At 51.6% G+C, this 19,450-nt stretch overlaps 1 protein-coding gene across 8 annotated transcripts; it reads left to right on the forward strand.

Moving 5' to 3' along the window:
• Positions 1 to 41: 41 nt before the first annotated feature.
• Sap30l (SAP30 like) lies at positions 42 to 12,924 on the forward strand. Of its 8 annotated transcripts, none has more exons than XM_010639682.3 (5): positions 42 to 647; positions 3,630 to 3,752; positions 4,901 to 4,940; positions 5,765 to 5,863; positions 7,988 to 12,924. In XM_010639682.3, exons 2-5 carry the CDS (start codon positions 3,709 to 3,711, stop codon positions 8,114 to 8,116), a joined length of 312 nt encoding a protein of 103 aa, XP_010637984.1. In that variant the 5' UTR covers positions 42 to 647; positions 3,630 to 3,708; the 3' UTR covers positions 8,117 to 12,924. The 8 variants fall into 8 exon arrangements, 5 of the variants coding, with proteins under 5 accessions (XP_010637984.1, XP_010637982.1, XP_010637980.1 ...); XM_010639680.3 differs by lacking the exons at positions 42 to 647; positions 4,901 to 4,940 and adding exons at positions 892 to 1,326; positions 6,995 to 7,130 and having other exon boundaries at positions 7,988 to 8,073; XM_010639678.3 differs by lacking the exons at positions 42 to 647; positions 4,901 to 4,940 and adding an exon at positions 900 to 1,326 and having other exon boundaries at positions 7,988 to 8,158; positions 8,253 to 12,924.
• The last annotated feature ends 6,526 nt before the right edge of the window (positions 12,925 to 19,450 follow it).

The raw sequence follows: 19,450 nt of genomic DNA on the forward strand, positions 1-19,450 counted from the left end.
GGGCGACTCGCCCTGGTCGGGGGGGGGGGGCGGCGGGGACGCTTTGCTGCCTGCAGATCTGACCGGTGTCTAGCTGGGTTTTGGTTTGGATATCAGAGCGGCGAGAGCTGGGTTGATTTTGTTGACCCACGAAGGAGCAAGAATCGGGGATGGGGAAACGAGGGGACTGGACTCTCGCCCCACTTGGCCTCCTTCTAGGAACCCCGCTCCTTCAGAGGAGGTGACACGCGCTTCCCTATCTCCGCAGGCTCAGTTTCTGCAGAGCGTCACCGTCACCGAGCTGGCTTTGCAGGCAGCTGTGGGAATGAGTTTTACTAGGATGTGGTAGAAATAAGGCCGAGACCAGATGTTGGGAGATGGCTCTTGTAGTCGTGGCTGGAAGGAAAAGAAAACCAGTTTTCTTAGGGGTGGCATGTTTGAATGCGGAGGTGGAGATATAAATTTGTACGGGATTGCCCTGTGCTTTGCTCCTAATTATAGGAGAGTTCTCCTGGGTGACTTCACCCTTGTAGTTAACAAGTCCAAAGATGTGCCTATTGTCAGCCAATTCAGAACTTTGGAGTTTGACATTTGTTGCTGCAAGCTTTATGTGGCTGCTTCACGATTAAGAATTGGAAACGAATTAAGAAGGGATATTCAATATCTAGGTAGGTTGGGTGCTTAGATGGTTAACACGCATTTTCTTTTAGGTCCAAAATGTCTCCACATTGGGGCGGGGGGATGAGAGATTGCTTGTTAAACTGAAAGGAAGCTCACTTCTCCACTGCTGATTCTGCAGCTGAGACTGAGCCCAGACAGAGGAAAGTGACGGTGCCAGTTTACTTCCAACCTCATGCAGAAACCTCCATTAAGATTTCAGTAAATAAATTTTAACCGTTCTTCCAAGGTCTTCCCTCCTCCCGTCAATTTTATCTAAAGTTAACCATTAAAGTAGATTTGCAGCTTCTGCATTGAAAGGTGCTATTTTTAAAAGATGGAGGATGAGTTAATGGCTTTCTTGCTACAAATCTCTCTTAGTCGGTGAATGAATGGAATTCATCAGGAGCTAGACAGTCACATGTTGGAGAGAAATGCCTGATTCTGGGTCAGCGATGCAGATCCCCCTGGAAGCGCACTGTCTGCTTTCTGTGTAGGTTGTTGGCAGCCTTTACCTGAGCCTCACAATCTTTTCCCGTGCCCTACATCCGAATGACTTTTGCTGCTGTAAGGAGACCCCTGGTGGCCGCTGTGACCCTGCTGGAAGGCCGGACTTGGGCTCTGTTGATGGTTTCACACACATGCTCTAGAACAGCGACTGCCCAAGCCCAGCGCTGGTTTTCCCCAGAGGTAATACTGCTGCTGCAGAAAGGAATTCCAAGGTGGACTCACGGTTTGTTTCAAGGTGGCGTGGTGGAGTCATTATTTCTGAAAGGAATTCCATTTCCTTCTCACAGGCTTGGGCAGGAATCCAATTCCAAGTCACTGCTGTGACACAGGAATGTTTAGCTGTTGCTGAAAGTGAAACAGGAAAACAACAACATGAGCACTTCTGCTCCCCACCCCACAAACAACAGTGAGCCCTGAAATTTCAGAGAGCCAGTCTATAGGGGGAAATGGTCACAGAGATGCGACGATGGGGTCTCTTGAAAACAGATGTGGCAGAGAACTTTTCAGAGTAACAGACCCAGAAACCCAACTCAGGTAGTTTAACTCATGTGACATAGACATTCGTAGAGGTCTGTGATTTATTAAGATTTCACATCCATGGGAATATTCTCCACCTGACATATTCCTGCTTCTCCCCCCACCCCTGGAGAAAAGTAGAAGCTGAGGATAGGATACAGGAGTGGAAGGGGACATAGAAAGAATGTGATGTGTTGTGTACCTGCACTGCCTTGCCACGGTGCATGTCATCATCACGTTCTGCAAACGTGCACCAATAAAAAATTTTTAATAAAATCTTTTAATAATATTTTTTTTTTCATTAGAGAGAATGGTATAAAGGACTGTATGGGGCTAGGAAGGGACAGGCACCTGGGGTCAGAAGACCCGGATGACTGTGCTTGGCAAGACTGTTTCTCCACTCTGGGTGGCCTCAGTTTACCTGTTTAGGAAGTGCATTTTGGGCCAGAGGGCTGGGCTGGGAAGTGCTAAGTTCTCGTCCAGCCAGCACCTCACTGTTCTGGTGTCCGGGCCTGGAATCTGCAGCCAGGGCTTTAGCAAACACTGTGTCCTGCCCGGTGTCCTCCCACCTACCATGTTGGTCTCTTGCCCATCCTGACACATCTGCCTTCCCTGAATGCCTGCTGCCCACCGGACGCGTTGCTGCAGACCTGAAGCCACATGAAAGCAATGATTCGTCTGAATAAATGTTTTCATTTCTTTTCTTCATAAAAAGGCCTGAATTAATCGATGCTGATTTCCCGTCAGCTTACTTTTATCTTTAGGGATTTAAGGAATAAACTCAAGTTCAGAACATTTGGGCAACATCTGTTTCAATATCAACAACTCCTAGTCATTCACCGAGGCATTTGATTCTGTGAGGGTTCGAAGGGTTCTTCCGGTAGCCCGGGTGCTTATATTCACGAATGAAAACCTGTTCTTGACATCTTGGCTGCTCCCGCCTGCACAAGATCAGCGATAATGCCAACCTTTGCTTATGTGGCTCTGCTGTGTGAGCGTTTCCGCTTCTCTTTGTGGATCCGTTGTAGGTAAAGCAGGAGCCGCCCTCGGGTGCCAGAATTGTTTTTCGGAGTTAGCGTGCTGCAGTAGTTGCTGTCTGTGTGAAACAGGGCATTCCATGTAACAGCACCACAGCCCCTGCTGTCCTCCTCACCAGCTCACTGACTCCCTCAGGTCTTCCGAGCGCGCCACAGCCCTCCCTGCTTCTAGAGCCCAGGGACTCCGTCTTGTTTCAGCAAGTCCACCCTGTCCTCTAACTCCCAGCCCCACATTTCCCCTTGCACTCCTGCTCCTCCTCCGAAGCCCCCATCCTGTTGTGCTCCTGGGTCTTGGCCATCCCACCTTGGGGTGTAGCCCGTGCTGTGTGGGTGTCCGCCCTTTGAGTCACGGCCCCTCCCTGCTCACGTCTGCAGTGGCCGTGCTCCCTCTGACCGGTCTGTCTCATCTGTCACCTTCACCATTCTGTGCAGACTTGCTCTACAGTACGCTCTGTGGCATTTGTGTTTTCTTTGTGTATTTCTCTTCTCTTTGTTGTTTGTTTCTTTGGCTGTAGTGGGGATTCGATCCAGGACCCTCACACTGAGCTACATCCCCAACCATTTCTCTTTTCTTTTGACACAGGGTCTCCCAAGTCACTAAGTTGCCTGGGTTAGTCTGACACATGCAGTCCTCCTGCCTCAGCCTCCTGGGCCTCGTAGTTGCTGTGGCAGTGGTGATGGTAGTGCTAGGGGTTGAAGCCAGAGCCTTGGACCTGCTAGGCAAGCTTTTACCACCTAGCTATGTCCCCAGCTGTTGGTGTGTTGCTTGTTTTGTTCTCAGGCGGTAAGCTTTGGGAAACTGTGGTGTACATCTCGTTTTTCCTCATATTCCTTTAATGCCTTGCTAAGAGAAAAAGCCCAGTAATCTGACAGGTGCCTGTTGCTCTTTCCACAGAATTGGCAACTCTGACTTTAATTCCTTCCCATCAGGTGAGGCACCTGTACATCTGTGACTTCCACAAAAATTTCATTCAGAGTGTCCGAAATAAAAGGAAGAGGAAGACCAGTGATGACGGTGGAGATTCTCCAGAGCACGACACTGACATTCCTGAGGTAAAGGCCAAAACATTCAGCCAGACAGAGGGTGGAGAGTAGGTCCTAATCTGATCCTCCTCCTGGCCTGGTCTGTTTTCTGTGCTGAGAAGTAATTTTAGTCCCCTTTGTTTTGCTGTGGTTTATTTGAAAAGTGAGTCATAGAATTATAGGAATACTGACTGATCAGCTCTAAGGGTGGAAGGTTGAGAAATCACCTGGTCTGGCTGCCCCGACATCTTTTAGAGAGGCGTGGAGACTTGCGGTCACATGTAGAGTGGTGGGCTCCGTTTTCCCTCCTTCCCAGTAGCCCACAGTACCTTTATTCACAAAGCCACTGACATCAGGACAGCCACAAAACTGACTTTTTTTAAAGCCTTGTTTCTGCCTTAAAACTCAGCGACCGAGCATGTGTGTTCCCGGGCAGTCCTCCTTCAGTCTCCCGGGGTCAGTCAGCGCTGCTCACCAGCTCGTGGCCATCAGTTCCATGACCTGATTCCATGGCTGGCAAAGACCCACCCCTGAGTGAGTGAGACCTGCGCCCGCTCCTCGGCCCGGCACTGTTGTCCTCTGGCGCCCATAACTCTGGATAACTCCATTCCAGGATGCTCAGCGGTGTCCCTGCCCTGGGTCCAGTCTTCCACTGCACTGTGACACTGCCACGTGTCGCCTGGGTTCAGGTTCACAAGGTCTCGGCTTCTCCCCGGAAGGCCACCTCTCCTTAGGACGCCCCTGTGTTTATTAAGTGAGGCTGCAGGCAGGAACACTGGGTTTTTCTTTCTCTCTAAATTGTTTTCACTTAAGAGTCAGCAAAAGAAGAAGCATTTGTAGTGTACACTGAATATTTGATACATGAATATTTCATAAGGCAACCGCCTGTTAGCACTCAGAGTGAAAATGACGGCGTAGGAGCAGAAGGAGTAGGCGGGCCTTTGTCTGCAGATGTGGAGGAAACCTTTGAAATCAAGCCCTTTCCCTCTGCCCCTCCCGGGTCCCCTTTTCCAACATGGTTTACAGCATCTGCCTGTTGCCTGTTGCACTATTATTGTTTTGTAAAGGTGTATTTGGTTTCTAAACGCCTTTCACCAAAAAATGGGGGTTTTGAGGGATGTTCTGAAACAAGCGAAGGACTCTGGTCCCTCATACTGATCATTCATTTTGTTTTTAAGTGTTCTCCACCTGCCTGAAGCAAGAACATCTCTTTTAGAGGCAGGTAAAGGCAGCCCAAGTTCCGGGCCTTCGCTGTTTCATGACTGCGGCTTTCCTCTCTTCCTGTTAAAAGAGGGAATGTGGGTCCCTCCTCTCCGTGAGCCAGTCGTCTGCGGAGACCTGGCCTTGGCACGCCAGTTTGCACATTCACTGCACAGCTTCCCGTGGAGGATTGTTCAGGGTTCTCGTACCCAGGGCCGAGCGGGGGAGCAGCCACCTGGACGTTGCATTTCTCCGCGCTGTCCTTCATGCCCACTGCTGCCTGGCTTCAGAATGTCACGCTGCAGGACCTCTCTCTGGCCTGTGCCTTTCCCAGCATCCAGCACCCCCCCAGAAAACTTCAACAGCCTCGTTTCACTAGTGGGTCACTGCTGGGCCCCCTGTGTCCCCTTGTCCCCATCCGGTCTTCCCTCCCCCACTTCTCACTTCTGTACCACCTGATCCGCCTGCAGTGGCCCCTCTCCTTCTCAGGACACTGTACCCCGCGTCACCTTTTAGACCCCGGATTGCTGCTGGCCCTGGCCCTCGTTCGCCTCCTGGATCTCTGCTCACGGTCTGTTCCCTCATTCCTTCCTCTCCTCTCCTCACTGCCGGCATAGACCCTGCCTCTCAGAGCTGAGGCCTCACTCAGGCTCCTCCACAGCCTCCGGGATCCGCCCGCCAGCCAGAACTCCACTGCCGGTCTTGTCTCCTTGCAGACTGTGTCATGACCTCCTTCATTGCCGTCCCCGTCCTTGCCCCACCTAGGGAACGCTGGGCACGCGGCGGTCTCTGTGAGTCCTGGCCAGCTGGTGTGGAGTAACCTGTCTCCCTCTTCTCCCTAGGTCGACCTGTTTCAGCTGCAGGTGAATACGCTACGGCGCTACAAGCGGCACTACAAGCTACAGACCAGGCCCGGCTTCAATAAGGCCCAGTTAGCAGAGGTGGGTGCACCGAGAGGGGACGGACGGCCTTGCAGCTCCGCTGTGGCCCCTGCTCTCCTCCTGTGCTGTGCGTCCTTGGTGTCATCTCCGCCATGGCTCTGGAAGCGACTGTCCTCTCCCCTTCTGCAGAGTTGGGAGTTCTGTGGCTTTAGGCCTGGAAAGCACTTGGCAGAGACAGTGGAAAGGCATTGCTCAGATCCACACGGTCTGGGAGCAAAAGTGATTCTTGATTCTTTAGTTCTGAGTGTTCTCTGTCTGTCTGTATTTTTTTGCGTGATTGTTTATAGGTATTTTCATTCTGCCTTCAGATTCATCAGATTAAGCTTCCCCAAGAACTTTAGTGGTTTTCTACAGGAGCTAATTTTCTTTATTTTTTTCTTCCTTGATTTCTTCTCTGGTGTCAGCAGTTGGAGTATTTATTATAATGAATGATACCAAAGAAAATTTTCTTCGGCCCTAACATCTTAACATGGTTTGGAAGGCAGTGTTCTTCTTGGTGTTTTTGTGTATTCGCTCATTCTCCCATTGCTCTGGTTTGTTTGTTGGTTGGTTTGGTTTTTGGTTTGGTTTTTTGAGACAGGGTCTCACTATGTACCCCAGGCTGGCCTGGAACTGGCAGTGATCCTCCTGCCCCAGCCTCCCTGAGTGCTGGGATTCTGGGTGTGAGCCACCACGCCCAGCTTTTTTGTTGTTTTTTATTTTGCTTTGCTTTGCTTTCTTTGAAATGGCCTTTTGCCGTGATGCCAGGCTGGCTTCGAATTTTTGGTCTCAGGCAGTCCTGAGTAACTGGGCCTGGAGACATGTGCCACTGCCCGTACTTTCTCATCCTTCTTGGTGCCTATTGTATTTTATTTATATTTATTCTACCTATTGTAGAAAATTTGGAGGAATAAGAAAAATGCAGCTGTACCATCCAGAAATAGCCACTTCTTCATTTTCTTTATATCTGCCCCCGTCACCTCCATCCATTGAGAGTCCCCTCAGAGGGGGCTGGGGATTGAGCTCAGCGGTTCTGCTGCCTGCTTCGCAAGCACAAGGACCCAAGTTTGATCCCTGGTACCCAAAAAAAAAAAAAAAAAAGAGTTCCCTCAGAGGCTTACAGCTTGGTTAATTTGGGATCTTCTTGAACAGGTTTCTCACTGCTGTGAGTTTTTCTTGAGACTTTCCTTCACTGGTGTCCAGGCGAAACACAGGAACACACAAGCCTTTCCTACCTGAAGACAGTGTACCACCTTGGTGGAGGGCTGGATGGTATCTTCATGCTCAGGTTGTATTTCAGAACATAAAGGAGAGCTGGGCATGGCGCACACCTGCCAACCCAGTACTCAGGAGGCTGAGGCATGAGGATCTGGAGTTCAAGCCCCATCTGGATAATTTAGCAGCTTAGCAAGACACTGTCTCAAAAATAAGTGTAGAAAGGCTGGGGATTTAGCTCAGTGGTTCTGCCGCCTGCCTCACAAGCACAAGGAATAGAGTGCAATCCCTGGTACCAAAAAAAAAAAAAAAAAACAAAACAAATGTTTCAGGCTCTGCCTCCGCCACCTGCCTCACAAGCACAAGGGCCCGAGTTCAATTGCTGGTACCATAAAAATAATAAGTATAAAAAGGACTGGGGCGGTAGCTCAATGTGAAGACCCTAGGTTCAATCCCCAGCACCACCCCCTTCCCCCAAGATTGTGTCTTAAATGATAGTTTCCTTGCAGTCCATTGTACCTCTCCAGCAGCAGTTATCTGCTCGTTAGATTTCTTGGGTTCAGTTGCTTACATTGATTGGATTGTCACTTGGATTGGCACAATTGAGAAAGACACGTTCATCCGCACTTTGAGGGCCGGAGAAGTTGGGTAGCAGCCGTCCAGCTAGAGCAGTCCCGACATTGGCCTGCGTGGCAGGACACACCCAGCGGGGATGCACGTCTGGCTGTCCGTGCTGGGCAGCGCATCCTGGTCGCGCTGCAGGAGCGGTGGGGGAGGAGAGCACCGAGCCCCAGCAGCACCCGAGCTCCGCATGGTGCCCCATACCGTTGGGGGCTCTCTGCCCCCCACACTGCGTGAGCTGGAGTTGGTGATCTTGATTCACGTGTGGTGGGAGGGACTTCGGGTTTTCCTTATCTCTTTGTCCCGCAGACCGTCAGCCGGCACTTCAGGAACATCCCCGTGAATGAGAAGGAGACGCTTGCCTACTTCATCTACATGGTGAAGAGTAACAGGAGCAGGCTGGACCAGAAGGCGGAGGGCGGCAAGCAGCTGGAGTGAGGCACAGACGCGGGAGGAGTGAAGCGCCGCGCCTCAGCGCAGGTGACGTCTGCTACGCTGGTGCCCGGCAACACTGTTCAGTGTTATTGTGCAGACAAAAGCTTGAGTGGTGAGTACTGTAAATCTCTTTGGTCAGGAGATCGTACTTCCACGATGCAGCCTACGTACAGACAGACATTCTCTTAAGGTAACTGCTGGACCGTAAGAGGGTCACAAGGACATAAGGCTGTGTCCCGCAGTGCCCAGCTCTGTGGGAAGCGTGTGGACTGAACCTTCCCTTTGGACACCGCCCTGGAGGGACGACAGCAAGGTGCACCCTGGCTCGGGGCTCGAGGACCCGCCCCTCTGCGGCTTCTCTGTTCTCAGCAAACCTGTCCCACACCGGTCGCCCTCACGTGCCCTGGGCCTGGCCTTTGGCACATGGAGCTGTCAGCACCGCACCGGCCCCGCCTCGCCTGCCTCACTGCGCTGGCTGCCGAGACCTCTGCATCTGTCACTGCAGCGTGGGAAACCCCAGTGTCCCAGCGAGGAGACTGCAGGTCAAGCGCAGGCCACAGGGCAGTTGCGTGTGTGAGGCAGTGTTGGCTGCGGCTCTGGAGACAGTGACAGAGCAGCCCTACCAGAGGCCTGTGCTCGGCCCTCCGTGCTGTCCTTAGGGGTGAAGTCCTGTGGGGAGACTTAAGCCAAGCTCCTGGGCGGTTGAGCTCGGACGAGTCGAGAGTGAGTGGCTGGGGCTGGTGTTCTCGGGAGTCTTAATCCTTAGTTCACAGCTACCGGAAACTACTGAGGGCTGCGCAGGTCCCACCAGAAACCCGACTGGGAGACCGCAGCTGGTGGGGCTGTCAGGCTCTGCTCCGCAGCACGTCACAAGTGTGAGCCAAGAAGTCAGTGCCCCCTGATGCTCGTCTTTGTGAAAAATTCACCTCCCTCTTAGGCAAGGAGGTGATGAGTCATTTTTACAGTATTCACAATTACCTGATTTTTTTGTTGTTGTTCAGAAAGTCAGATTCTTCTGTCTAATTCTGTCTGAGCCAAAGTACCCTGTGAAAACAAAGCTTTATATCCAAAAGTATGCTTTTGTGTTGGGGGCAGAGGGTGTGGATAAAAGGATGGCAGAAAAAGAAGAAAAGGATCTGGGTTTTAATTTCCACCTTGACCTAGACTGTGGTCAAGGGTGTCCCTGTCCTACTGAGTTTCAGTTGTGAGTTGTTATTTCTTAAGCCTTAAGTAATAGAAAGGAGCAGTGGGCAGCTTGGCCTAGGAGAGAGTTGCAGTCTCGTGGACCCTTCGTCTGACCATCAGAAGCAGACCACACTGGGCAGGTGGTGAAGGTCTCAGCTCTGTGAAACAGCACCGTCTTTGTGGAATGGGGACAGGGCCACCGCTGTCGCCAGAATGCAGTGTGTTCCCCAGCAGCAGAGCTCTCCTCAGTGTTCAGAACGCATGTCTAGCAGATGACTTTCCAAATAGAAATAAATGAATGTGCACAGTGTATCCTCTGGGCTGGCGGGGTCCTGTTTTGATTCCTGCTTGTGTGGGGCCCACAAAGGGTGCTCCCAGCACCGTGGGTCAGACTCAGTGGGATTTAGACCGTCCCTGCCTCATAGCTGGGAGGCTGGAGTTGGGGACAGGGGGAACCTGCCTGTTAAGGCACTGTTAACCTGCTCTGTAGCAGTGTCTGTGTATTCGTGAGGAGGAAAGCATATCTTTGTGGTATCTAAACCCACATCATGGGCATGTAGGCCGTGTCGCTGTTTAGCAGCCAGTGTGCTTCCCCGGTTGGGAGAGAGCGGAACAGCTCTGTGTAGGAAGTGTGGTGCTCCGTCCAGCCGTCCAGTGTGTCTGAGGAGGCTCCCTCTCCACATGGGCAGCTGGGGAGACGTCTCACTTCAGCTGGAAGCTGTGCACCCTGACTCCCTTGCTGTCTTTGCTCCAAAGAGGGCTGTTTTTGGAAAGGGGAGACGGTGGGTGTCTTTTCTGCTTTGTAAAATAGATCCGCTGAGAGAAAAGACAAAGCTCTTCCGGTTGTTTCTTTCCTGTCCAGAAGTCCGTTCTCTCACCACGCCGCTGAAGCAGCTGCCTTAGCCCCTTCTGCAGTTCTGATGGCTTTATCCATGGCTGGAGACGTCTGCCGGGGAGACACGGCCCAGCCTCCAGAGCCACAGGGCCCGGCTTCAGGGAGCAGTGGGGTCTGGGGAAAGCAAGGTCCATCTTGCTGCCTGCGTTTTTAACCCGCGTGTCAAGGACTCTCAACCTTCCCGCCACCTGTGACATCCCAGCTTTGCCTTCTGGTGCTTCTGGGCAAAACTGGAATTTGAAGTCCAGAGCTGACATCGTCTTCTCCCTCGAGAGTACAGTTCCTGCCTCCGTCCAAACCTGGGATGGCTCCTCCCTGTGCCTGCAGGAGGCCATGTGGATACTCAGCATCCCACTGTTCACGGCATTCTGTTTCAAGCGAACAAGCTTCTTCTTTCATACAAACTCAAGTTGGCGGCAGCACGTGAAAATGATCAGAGCTGGAATCTTGCAGAAGATTACAAATCAAAGGATTCAGGACCGGTGTTGTAAAAGGAAGAGGAATTCCACATATGTGGCACAGCTGCCAGGTCGTTGGGCGACCCTGTCACAGCGAAGTAGTCAGTGCTCGCCTCAGGAAACAGTAACAACACTTGTACGTGGAACATGGCAGCTAACCTGGCCTTGGGCTATTATTCTATGGGGACTTTTTGTTGCTGTCCTGCAGGGCAGCTGTCTGGTGGAAAGGACGGGAAGGGAGGGCACTTTCTGACTGAGATGGGTGTCCCGCTGTGAGACTGGGGAGGTGCTCCCTGGAACGCTCCTGGAGGCTCTCAGTCATTGCAGTGACAAGATCCAAAGATTGGGAAAGCGTCTTTGAGGCCTCCCAGTGCAGTGTTCCCATAGGTGCTGCCACTCTTCTTGTGCCATCCCGCCACGGGAGCAGTCTGGGCTTCCACATCTCTGTGGAGAACTCACTACCTCCTGGGGAACCCCTGGCTTTTCTGTGTTCTCTGTAATCTCCACCTTAGCCTCTGCCCTGTGGGGGCCATGTGGAGCGACCTAATTCCCAGCATTGCATTATTGTCCCCAGAAAGGAGGAGCGAGGACACAGGATTCTGGTGCCCTGACTGTCCTCCTCCCTGAGAGCCCACCCTGCTGACCTCCCTTTCGGAGGAGATTGGGGGAACACCATCCGCCAGGTTGTCCTGGCTTCTTGCCAAATCTGGTGAAGTTCTGGGGGTGGGGGCTGGTAAAAAACAACTTACAGCAGCTGAGGCCTTAGCTCTGCGCTTTTCGCAAAAACTAATGCTCACAACATCGTCTAGGAAAAACTGCACCTAGATTCAAAGATAACATCGTTGCTCTGTTCAAAGTTTAAAGGTTCCATGGTTGTTGGGAGCTTTGCCCTGGATTCCTGTAAGGACTTCACACTTGTTTTCTGCTGAGAAAAACAAAGTTTAAGAACTTGGGGCTGGGGCGCAGGCACCATATGTCCGTGTCAGACGTACCAGACCTTCAAGCTGGGAAGTCCTTCACGGCTGTCCTGCCGTCCGTTCCGAGGGAATGAAGAGTTCACGGGGTCTGTCTGAGATCTGTGTTCCTGGGGCCTGGCCTCAGCCCTCAGCCTGGCCGCACTCTCCTCTCTCATGTGCAGGCTGACTCTCACGCAGTCCAAGGAAAGTGGCCCTCAGATTCTCGAGAACTCGTACAGGAAGAGGCCCCACAGTCAGCTCGGCTCTCGAACCAAACTGCCCTGCAGAACCCAAAGCTCAGTGACATCAGGCTAGTGGCGTTTGTAAAAGGAGTGGCAGGGAAAAACAGATCTAGCCTAGGGTGAAGACCAGCACTCAGACACCCCAGTGGGAAGTGTAGCATTGTCTAGAATCTGAATTCGCGTGAGGTGGGCTTGGTCTGAGATCCCTGGGCCCAGCTTCCTCCCCGAGGCAGTCGTCTCGGGTTGGGATTTCCGGTCCATCGCTGAGCTGGGCAATGGAGCTGAGGGCAGCGAGCTCAAGATCACGCGCTGGGGAGCACGGTGCTTCAGGGGTGCCCTCTTACTCCTCTCACTGTGTTGCAGACTGTCTCCAAGTCCGAGTTAAGAAGGGTAGTGCTGGTCTGATGCTGAGGTGGAATCCAGTTTGGGTGCAGTGCGACCTGTCCTTGTGGCAGAAATGTCTGCAGTCAGTTGTTTCCCAGAGCTTCCATCTCAACACAGACCCTTCGGTTGCTCTCCTTGGATCAGTACCTTTGCGATGACAGAGGGCTGTGCAGATCCTCTTTTACATCTCTATTGTCTTTTGTGCTCATCAGAGCGACTTTTAGGGTGCCGGGTTTGGGGCGTTTTCTTGTCCGTTTTGTAACTGCCTTATTGAAAAGTAAGTGCCCTTCCATTCCAGGCCTCCTCATATTGTACTTGTTTCCTGCCAAATTGGGGGGATCCTTTGTGTTTTAACTTTGTACTCTAAGGCTCTGCACTGTTGAAAGGCTCTCAACTCTAGAGTCTCCTTAGTATTACATGACTTTCATTTGCAATATCATGGATGGGATGGCCCGACTTTTGCTCTTAATAAATGAACTGAATGAGTAAAAAGACACACTCTGCTATTCCTTTGTACTTCCTGCATGAACTTAGGCCCTTTCACCTCCTCCCTGGGCCCCGCCAGGTACACAGTCAGTAATGACGCAGCTCCAGCAGCCAGCACCCATGCTGTCCTGCGAGCCAGGTGCACCCTCAGAGTTCACACCGTAGGAGGCTGGTTCCCATCCCAGCCCTCCTGTCCCCCTCACACACTGTGTCCGACAGCCCGAGTCACCTTCCACACTGTGTACCAGAGGTGCCCAGGCTTTAGAGACCGCTGCCTGACTTTCCCATTACCATCTGAGCTGAGGCCTTGGGGCACTGGTTTCCTGCAGACTGAAAGGTCTGCAGGGCCAGGCTGCAAACCGGAAACTCAGATTCCTTCTAAGAGCAGCTGCTCCCCAATTCCTGCCGTTTCTGCCCTGTGGGAACGCCAGTCTCGGGACCAGGTGCTGTAGTCTGGTAAGAGGAGCTGGAAATTCACAACTTCATGTAAACAAAGTTTCAAAAGCACGCGTGAGGCTGGGGATTTCTAACTGAACCTTGCTGCTGAAGGTGGGTACAGACCCTGCAGGTCAGGAATATAGACTCCCTGCACCTCCCCTGCTACCTACTCCAAGCTGGCTCCACACCGCAAGTCCCCTGCGCAGGACGGTATGAGAAATCCTGGCCCTGGTGCAGGTCCCTGAGGCCTGGGGGGGGTGGCCTCTCATCCGCCTGTTGCTGCTGGGCAGAACTCACCGTGAGCCCCAAACGCAAGTGCCGCTTTGGCACACCCCGTCCTCAGCAGAATGAAGAGGAAGAAATGTGGCAAATGGTTTTCCTTACGTTAAATAAAATGAATGCAGCCTAGCTCTAGAATTTTGAACCACACAGGAATTTTGAAAGTAATGTTCCTCCCCTGGGCACCACCCTCGCCCTCGAAAGTTCTCCTCTGTAAACGGCACGGAGAGCTATCCCAGTGCCAATTCCTGCATCCTCAACGAAAAATCCAGGGGCTGAGTTCCAGAAATAGGAATTTCTCTTCCCGGGTAAGATAGCAGTGCAGTAAAACTGAAAAACAATCCAGCCTGGAGGTTTCCCGGTCCCCATCCTGAGAGCACCAGCTTCATCTCGATGCTGTTCAGCTCCCGGGGAAATACATCCTGACAAAATCTGGCAACTGATGTTGACATCCGGGTACAAGAACGGCCGAGTGCGACTCCTGGAGACCCAGGTCCGGAAGGAAAGTGCTGATACTCGGCACCAGACACCTGGGAAGTAGCCGAGCCTGCGCAGTGACAGGCATAGCCACAAACACGACAATCCACTCGAGTGGGTGCTCCGATCCTGTGCGGATAAAAGCAGAAAGAAAATAACCCTCGGTTCCTAAAAAGATGCCCCGGCGTGGAGAAGGACGCTACAAATGCCTGGGATCCAATCTTCCATTTACTAAACAGGTTTGTTTCTTCGTTTGTTTGTTTCTCCACGTTTACAAGGCTAAGTTCCGGAGTAATAACAGCGCTCAAGCACACAGCGCACGCCAGACAACGCGCCAGGGGTTTTATGTACATTCATTCTGTGGATCTCACCACAATCATATAAAGTGGGAACTGCTATTAACTCCAGTTTACAGAAGTGGAAGCACAGACGCAGAGAGCTCGAGGGACTTGCCCGCGAGACTCAGAGCCAGAGCCCCTTCTCGGATCAGCTCCAAGCTTCATCCGGCCCCGGGGACCCTGCGGTCCAGCCCGTGGCAGAGGACTCCGGACGACTTGCTTTGAAGCAGCGCGGCTGCAGGTTGGCCTGCTCCTGATCGGTGGGATTTGCCGAATTTTAATGAGGGATTCGGAGAAGTCACTAAGACGCTAGTTAGGGGGTTTAATAGGTTTTAATGGAGGTTAACAAGGTACATCCAACCTTGCAGCCAGGTTTTCACTCACCGGAGCTGAACGGACATTAACAAGTGCAAGAGGCCTCAGGCACCTGCGTGATTTAATGGGGTTAATGAAGCTGTCAGAGGTTGTAAAGGGGGACAGCACCAGAGCTCCGCTGTTAACAAGCTGAGCCCGTTTATGAAACAGCTGCAGCCTGACCCGTGCTGCCTGGGCAGCTCGAGAGGAGAGGAGGCCGCAGCCAACCTGCTAACCACGGACAGCCTCGTTGGTGGATTTGGACTCGGGCTGCTTCCTGGTCTGAGCTCTCTGGGTGTTAGCTCTTTATAAAGGCATGAATCATTTTCACCGTGGCTAAAATACCAGAGCCCTCTCAAAGCACTTGCTGTGGGCTGCCTTGTTTGAGTTCCAGACTCCTGGACCACGTAGAAAATAACAGCAGAAGTCGAAACAATAATACAATCCTAAAGCTGGGCAGTCCTTAGGTATTGTAAGAAGCCATCACCTTCTTTTTTTTTTTTTGTGAGCCATCACCTTATCTCAGTGGGTTTTGGTCTCTCGGCTGGCGGTGTGAAACAAATCCTCATCTTCTGCCTCCCAAATCGGCACCGTGTTTCTCACGAAGCACTGACTAACTGGTCCCATGTCAGAAACTTCACGCACCCTCACAGCCCTGTGTGGTGGTGAGTATCATTATCCCTGGGTTTAGAGAGGTGAAATAGTTTGTGCCAGGCCACCGGAGAGGGAGAACCCAACGCAGGTTCCAGTGCCCACCTGGCTGTGTTGCCTACTAAGGGGGCAGGATAATACTTCACAGGAGCGTTGCTCAGAACAGCAAAGAACTGCCCCTAATGCACATGCCAGCAACCCCAACTACTCAGGATGCTGAGGAGCAACTTTGAGCCTAGCAAGGCCCTTTCTCACAATTTTAAAACAATAGATAAATAAAAAGAGGGCCAGAGCATAGCACAGCCATACAGCACCTCTGGGTTTAATCTCTACTAACAAAAGAAATAACAAAAGAAAAAAACAGTGAAGAATGGGAACAGTCTTTCTACCAGAGGACTGGTTTAAAGGTATTGCTGGGTGTGTTGGTGCACACCTATAATCCCAGCACACTCGGGAGGCTGAGCCAGGAGGATCACTGCGAGTTCAAGGCCAGCCTAAACTACATAGCCAGACCCTGTCTCAAAAAAGCAAGCAAAACAAGCAAACAAAATTCAAGCATTATATAAGTCATCACTATAATATTTAATGATAGAAACTCATTGGTTTAGAGATACTATGTATGTGTGTTATATGCATGTATGTGTACTGTATGTAATATGTATGTGTATATAGCATATAAATATTGTGCATTTGCATACAGTGCATGCACATACATGGATATATGTATATCGATTATAGATGCATACACATCATCTGTGACTGCAGCCAAATTATAGGCATATCAAATCTTCTCAACCATATTATATCTGTGCAATTGAGAGAGTGAACAGGAAGGAAGAGGCATTTTGGGAACCGAGGGAGCTTCCTGCAGGTGAGGCTCCCAGCAGACCCCAGAGGGAGGAACAGGTTGATGACAGAGCAAAGGGACATCCAGGCCACCGAGACTTTGCAGCACCCAGAAAGCCTCCAATTCAAGGGGAGGATCTTGGACTTTGGAGTCACCGGGCCTGCTTTTACTAGAAGCCATGCCAGACGCGGCCCAGGGTGGCTGTGCCTACGGGGCCTGCAGACCTGTCCTCTAGAGCAGCATCTCAGGAGAACAGAGGTGAATGGAGAGACCGCGGCTTCGGGGTGGGCGAGGCCTCACCTCCAAGGACACTGTGCTCCTGGGCCCCTGAAGTCTTACCGCAGCTGGTGAGGCTCCGAGAGTGTAATGAGCTTCATTAAGCTGAGATGGCTAAAGAGACTTCGTGATCTGCTGAGAGAGTGGTGGGACGGCCCTTCTGAGGAGTAACAGCGACCCAGCCAGGAAGGGGGCCAGGTGTCCATGCAGCCAGGCATGGCCTGAGTCCGGAGGGCCCTGACGCAGCGAGGTCGGCGAGCGACCGCCAGAAGGTGGCACTGTGCTTTGCTTCCATGGAGGCTCATACTACTCATATTTCTACCCCGGAATATTTCCAAAGCTGGATGTAGGAAGATGGTCTAGGTGGCGGATCTAAGGAGAGCTGGCTATTACTTGTCAAAGACCAGCTTGGGACTGACAGCCGCCGTGGAATATTTACATGTGTGGTCCTGGTCCCAATACAAACCTGCCGTGAGCTGTTACCCTTAATTTTCATGGAAAGCAGGGCTCAGAAAAGTCAGGTTCCTGTCCTAGGATTTCAAGGTGAGCTAGGATTCGAACCTGTGCCGCCTGCTTCCCCGGTGCATCGCTCAACCTCCTCCACAAAGGGAGCCGGCAGTGCTAGACACAGCTCAAGACTGTGGATTGCAAAGACCCCATGTTCCCTGGCAGGCAGCCTGCATCCGGGACTCCGGATTTTGAGAACTTGCTGTGTCCCCTCTGTGGGCCTGAGCTGCCGGCTGAGTTAGAGAAAGAAGGCCCTGGGCTGCCCCTTAGGAGTCTGGCGTCCTCCCGCATTGCTCCGCCAGGTGGCGACCTACACCCGCCCGTGGCCACGAGCCGCGGCCCATGCTCCAGGGCAATTTCCTGCCCCCCAGAAACGCTGTATTTGGTGGATGCTTTAACTGGTGCCATGATAACCATTCCTAGACAGGCAAAGTATTAAGGGAGGTGGATCTCTGACCCGCCCCCTTGTTTTGCAGATGACACTAAAGTTCAGCAAGGCACGGAACGCCCAAAGTCTCTCCGCTCACTGGATCCCCTTCCCTTGGCTCTGAATCCAGACCTTTCGCTATACCAAATCATCCTCTCACGTCCTACACACTCACTTCTTACCTGAGCCAGCAGCTTGGTCTAGGAAGGGCTCTGTCCACCTCCCCTCCCACCAAAAAGCACTCGGGCTCAGAAAGGTTCAGCACCCTGCCCAATGCCACATAGCTTAAGCATGAAGCTAGCTGATTTGGTGTCAGATACTGACTCAGGGACCAATCCAGACCTCCCTGTTGACCTTGGCCTGGATTTTTGTGTTATATTCTCTAGGCTTCAAAACACTTATGAAGATGACTCCCTATGGTACCCTGACAAGAGTTCTTCGGGACTGAGGAAAAGTACTGTTAACCTAGCTCAAATATTGGAGAACTGAGGCCTAGGAGATGTGTGGCCTGAGGTCTCCCAGTGCACAGCAGGAGGATCAGGGAGGGGGGTGAAGGGTGTCTCCAGGGGACACAGCCCGCCACACCGCCCAGCTCAGCCGCGGCCTCTGACCTCAGCCACTAGTGGGGCATGTTGGGAGGAGGCAGCCTGGCTCTGCCTCATGGCTGTGGGCGGCGTAGTGATCTGCCCTGAGTCTGCTCGGAGGAGGAAGTGAGCTAGCACGCGGTCCATGCTCAGCGAGAAGTGTAGCTCTGCACTGAGGTGGTTAATATTCCCACGTCAACCTCCAGACCTGTGCTGTCCCATGTGGAAGCACCTGGGGAGAAACACTTGAAACGTGGGCCAAACTGAGATGTGTGGTGAGCAGAAAGCAGGCCCTTGGATTCTCAAGGCTCAGTATGAAAACAGAAATGCAGAACATCTCATGAATAATTTTCTTTTGGTTCGTGTTTAAATTACATTTGGGCATATTGGATTAAATAGAATATGTTATTAAATTTTTACTGGTTTCTCTGCACATTTGTAATGTGGCTGCAAAATAAAAAAAAAATGTTTAATTAGAGGCCAGGCATGGTGGTGCACACCTGTCAGCCCAGCACACAGGAGGCTGAGGCAGGAGGATGCCTGCAAGTTCAAGGCCAGCCTGAACTACATAGCAGGCCCTGTCTCAAAATACAAAAACAAAAAAAAATTTTTTTTAATTATATATGTGACCCACACTTGCAGCTTGCATTATTTTCTAGGGAACACTGCTGCCTTCACTGGTCTGGGCAACTCAGCCCCGAGCCCTACCTACCCTCCATTCACCTGCGTGATGTGGAATAGAGAGCTTTGAACCTGGACTCCACTAGCAGGCTCTGTGCCCCTGGGCAAGTCCCTGAAATGTGAGCCACCCAGTGGAAACGCCCCTTGCTTCCCCAAAACAAGCAAACCAACCAGAATAACCTCTCAAAGCTGTGGGAGGGGTAAATAAAATAATACACAGAGGACAACTCAGGGCTTGAGCCCCTTATCTCCTGCTCACAGAGCAAGTCAGGCAATGTCTTTTTTTGTTTTCCTCTGGTCTGAAGATAAGGAAGCTGAGGTTCAGAAATGTCCAGCGCCTTCTGTAGGTTGGCCCAGGCGTTGTTCTGGATCTGCTCCAGAAGAAGAAAGTGGCAAATAAACCAAGGGGAAGAAAGAGCACAGCCCCCCCAGGCAGGTGTCTCCTCTCCACCGGCTTCGGTCAGACCAGGGAAGTATCTGGACTCTGGATGTGTACACAGACCTCCGAGAACCGTTCCTGTGAACCTAGGACTTCTGCGACTTCTCTACCATCCAGCGCCTCCGTTGTCCATTCTGCGGGGATAAATGTGTATTTCTGTTTGTTTTAATAACATTTGTAGGAGCTTTATATAGTGTCTGTGTCTGCTTACATTAGACGCTGTGTACTAGAGTTAAGAGTCTTTCACTATTTCCCATATAAACCTTGTTTTTTATGGGTTTGGGAGCGCTCAGCTGTAAAAACTCTCTGCTGAAAAAAAATATTTTTTTTCAAACAAATTGGGTTTAAATCAGGAGGCTAGTTTCAGACACTTTTAAGAGTGTATTTTTTCTTCCCAGTCACTTTTCATTTAAAAATGAGGCTGATTTTTTTT

Source organism: Fukomys damarensis, unplaced genomic scaffold (assembly GCF_012274545.1).
Source record: "Fukomys damarensis isolate Sample0158 unplaced genomic scaffold, DMR_v1.0_HiC HiC_scaffold_9, whole genome shotgun sequence".
NCBI classification, from domain to species: Eukaryota; Metazoa; Chordata; class Mammalia; order Rodentia; family Bathyergidae; genus Fukomys; species Fukomys damarensis.

Excerpts from the sequence above, each read along its gene's own strand:
- Sap30l (XM_010639678.3), top strand. The coding sequence starts at position 1,189 with ATGACTTTTGCTGCTGTAAGGAGACCCCTGGTGGCCGCTGTGACCCTG. Across the intron at positions 1,327-3,629 it reads AGCGCTGGTTTTCCCCAGAG|GTGAGGCACCTGTACATCTG; the intron begins GTAATACTGCTG and ends CCTTCCCATCAG. Across the intron at positions 3,753-5,764 it reads ACGACACTGACATTCCTGAG|GTCGACCTGTTTCAGCTGCA; the intron begins GTAAAGGCCAAA and ends TCTTCTCCCTAG.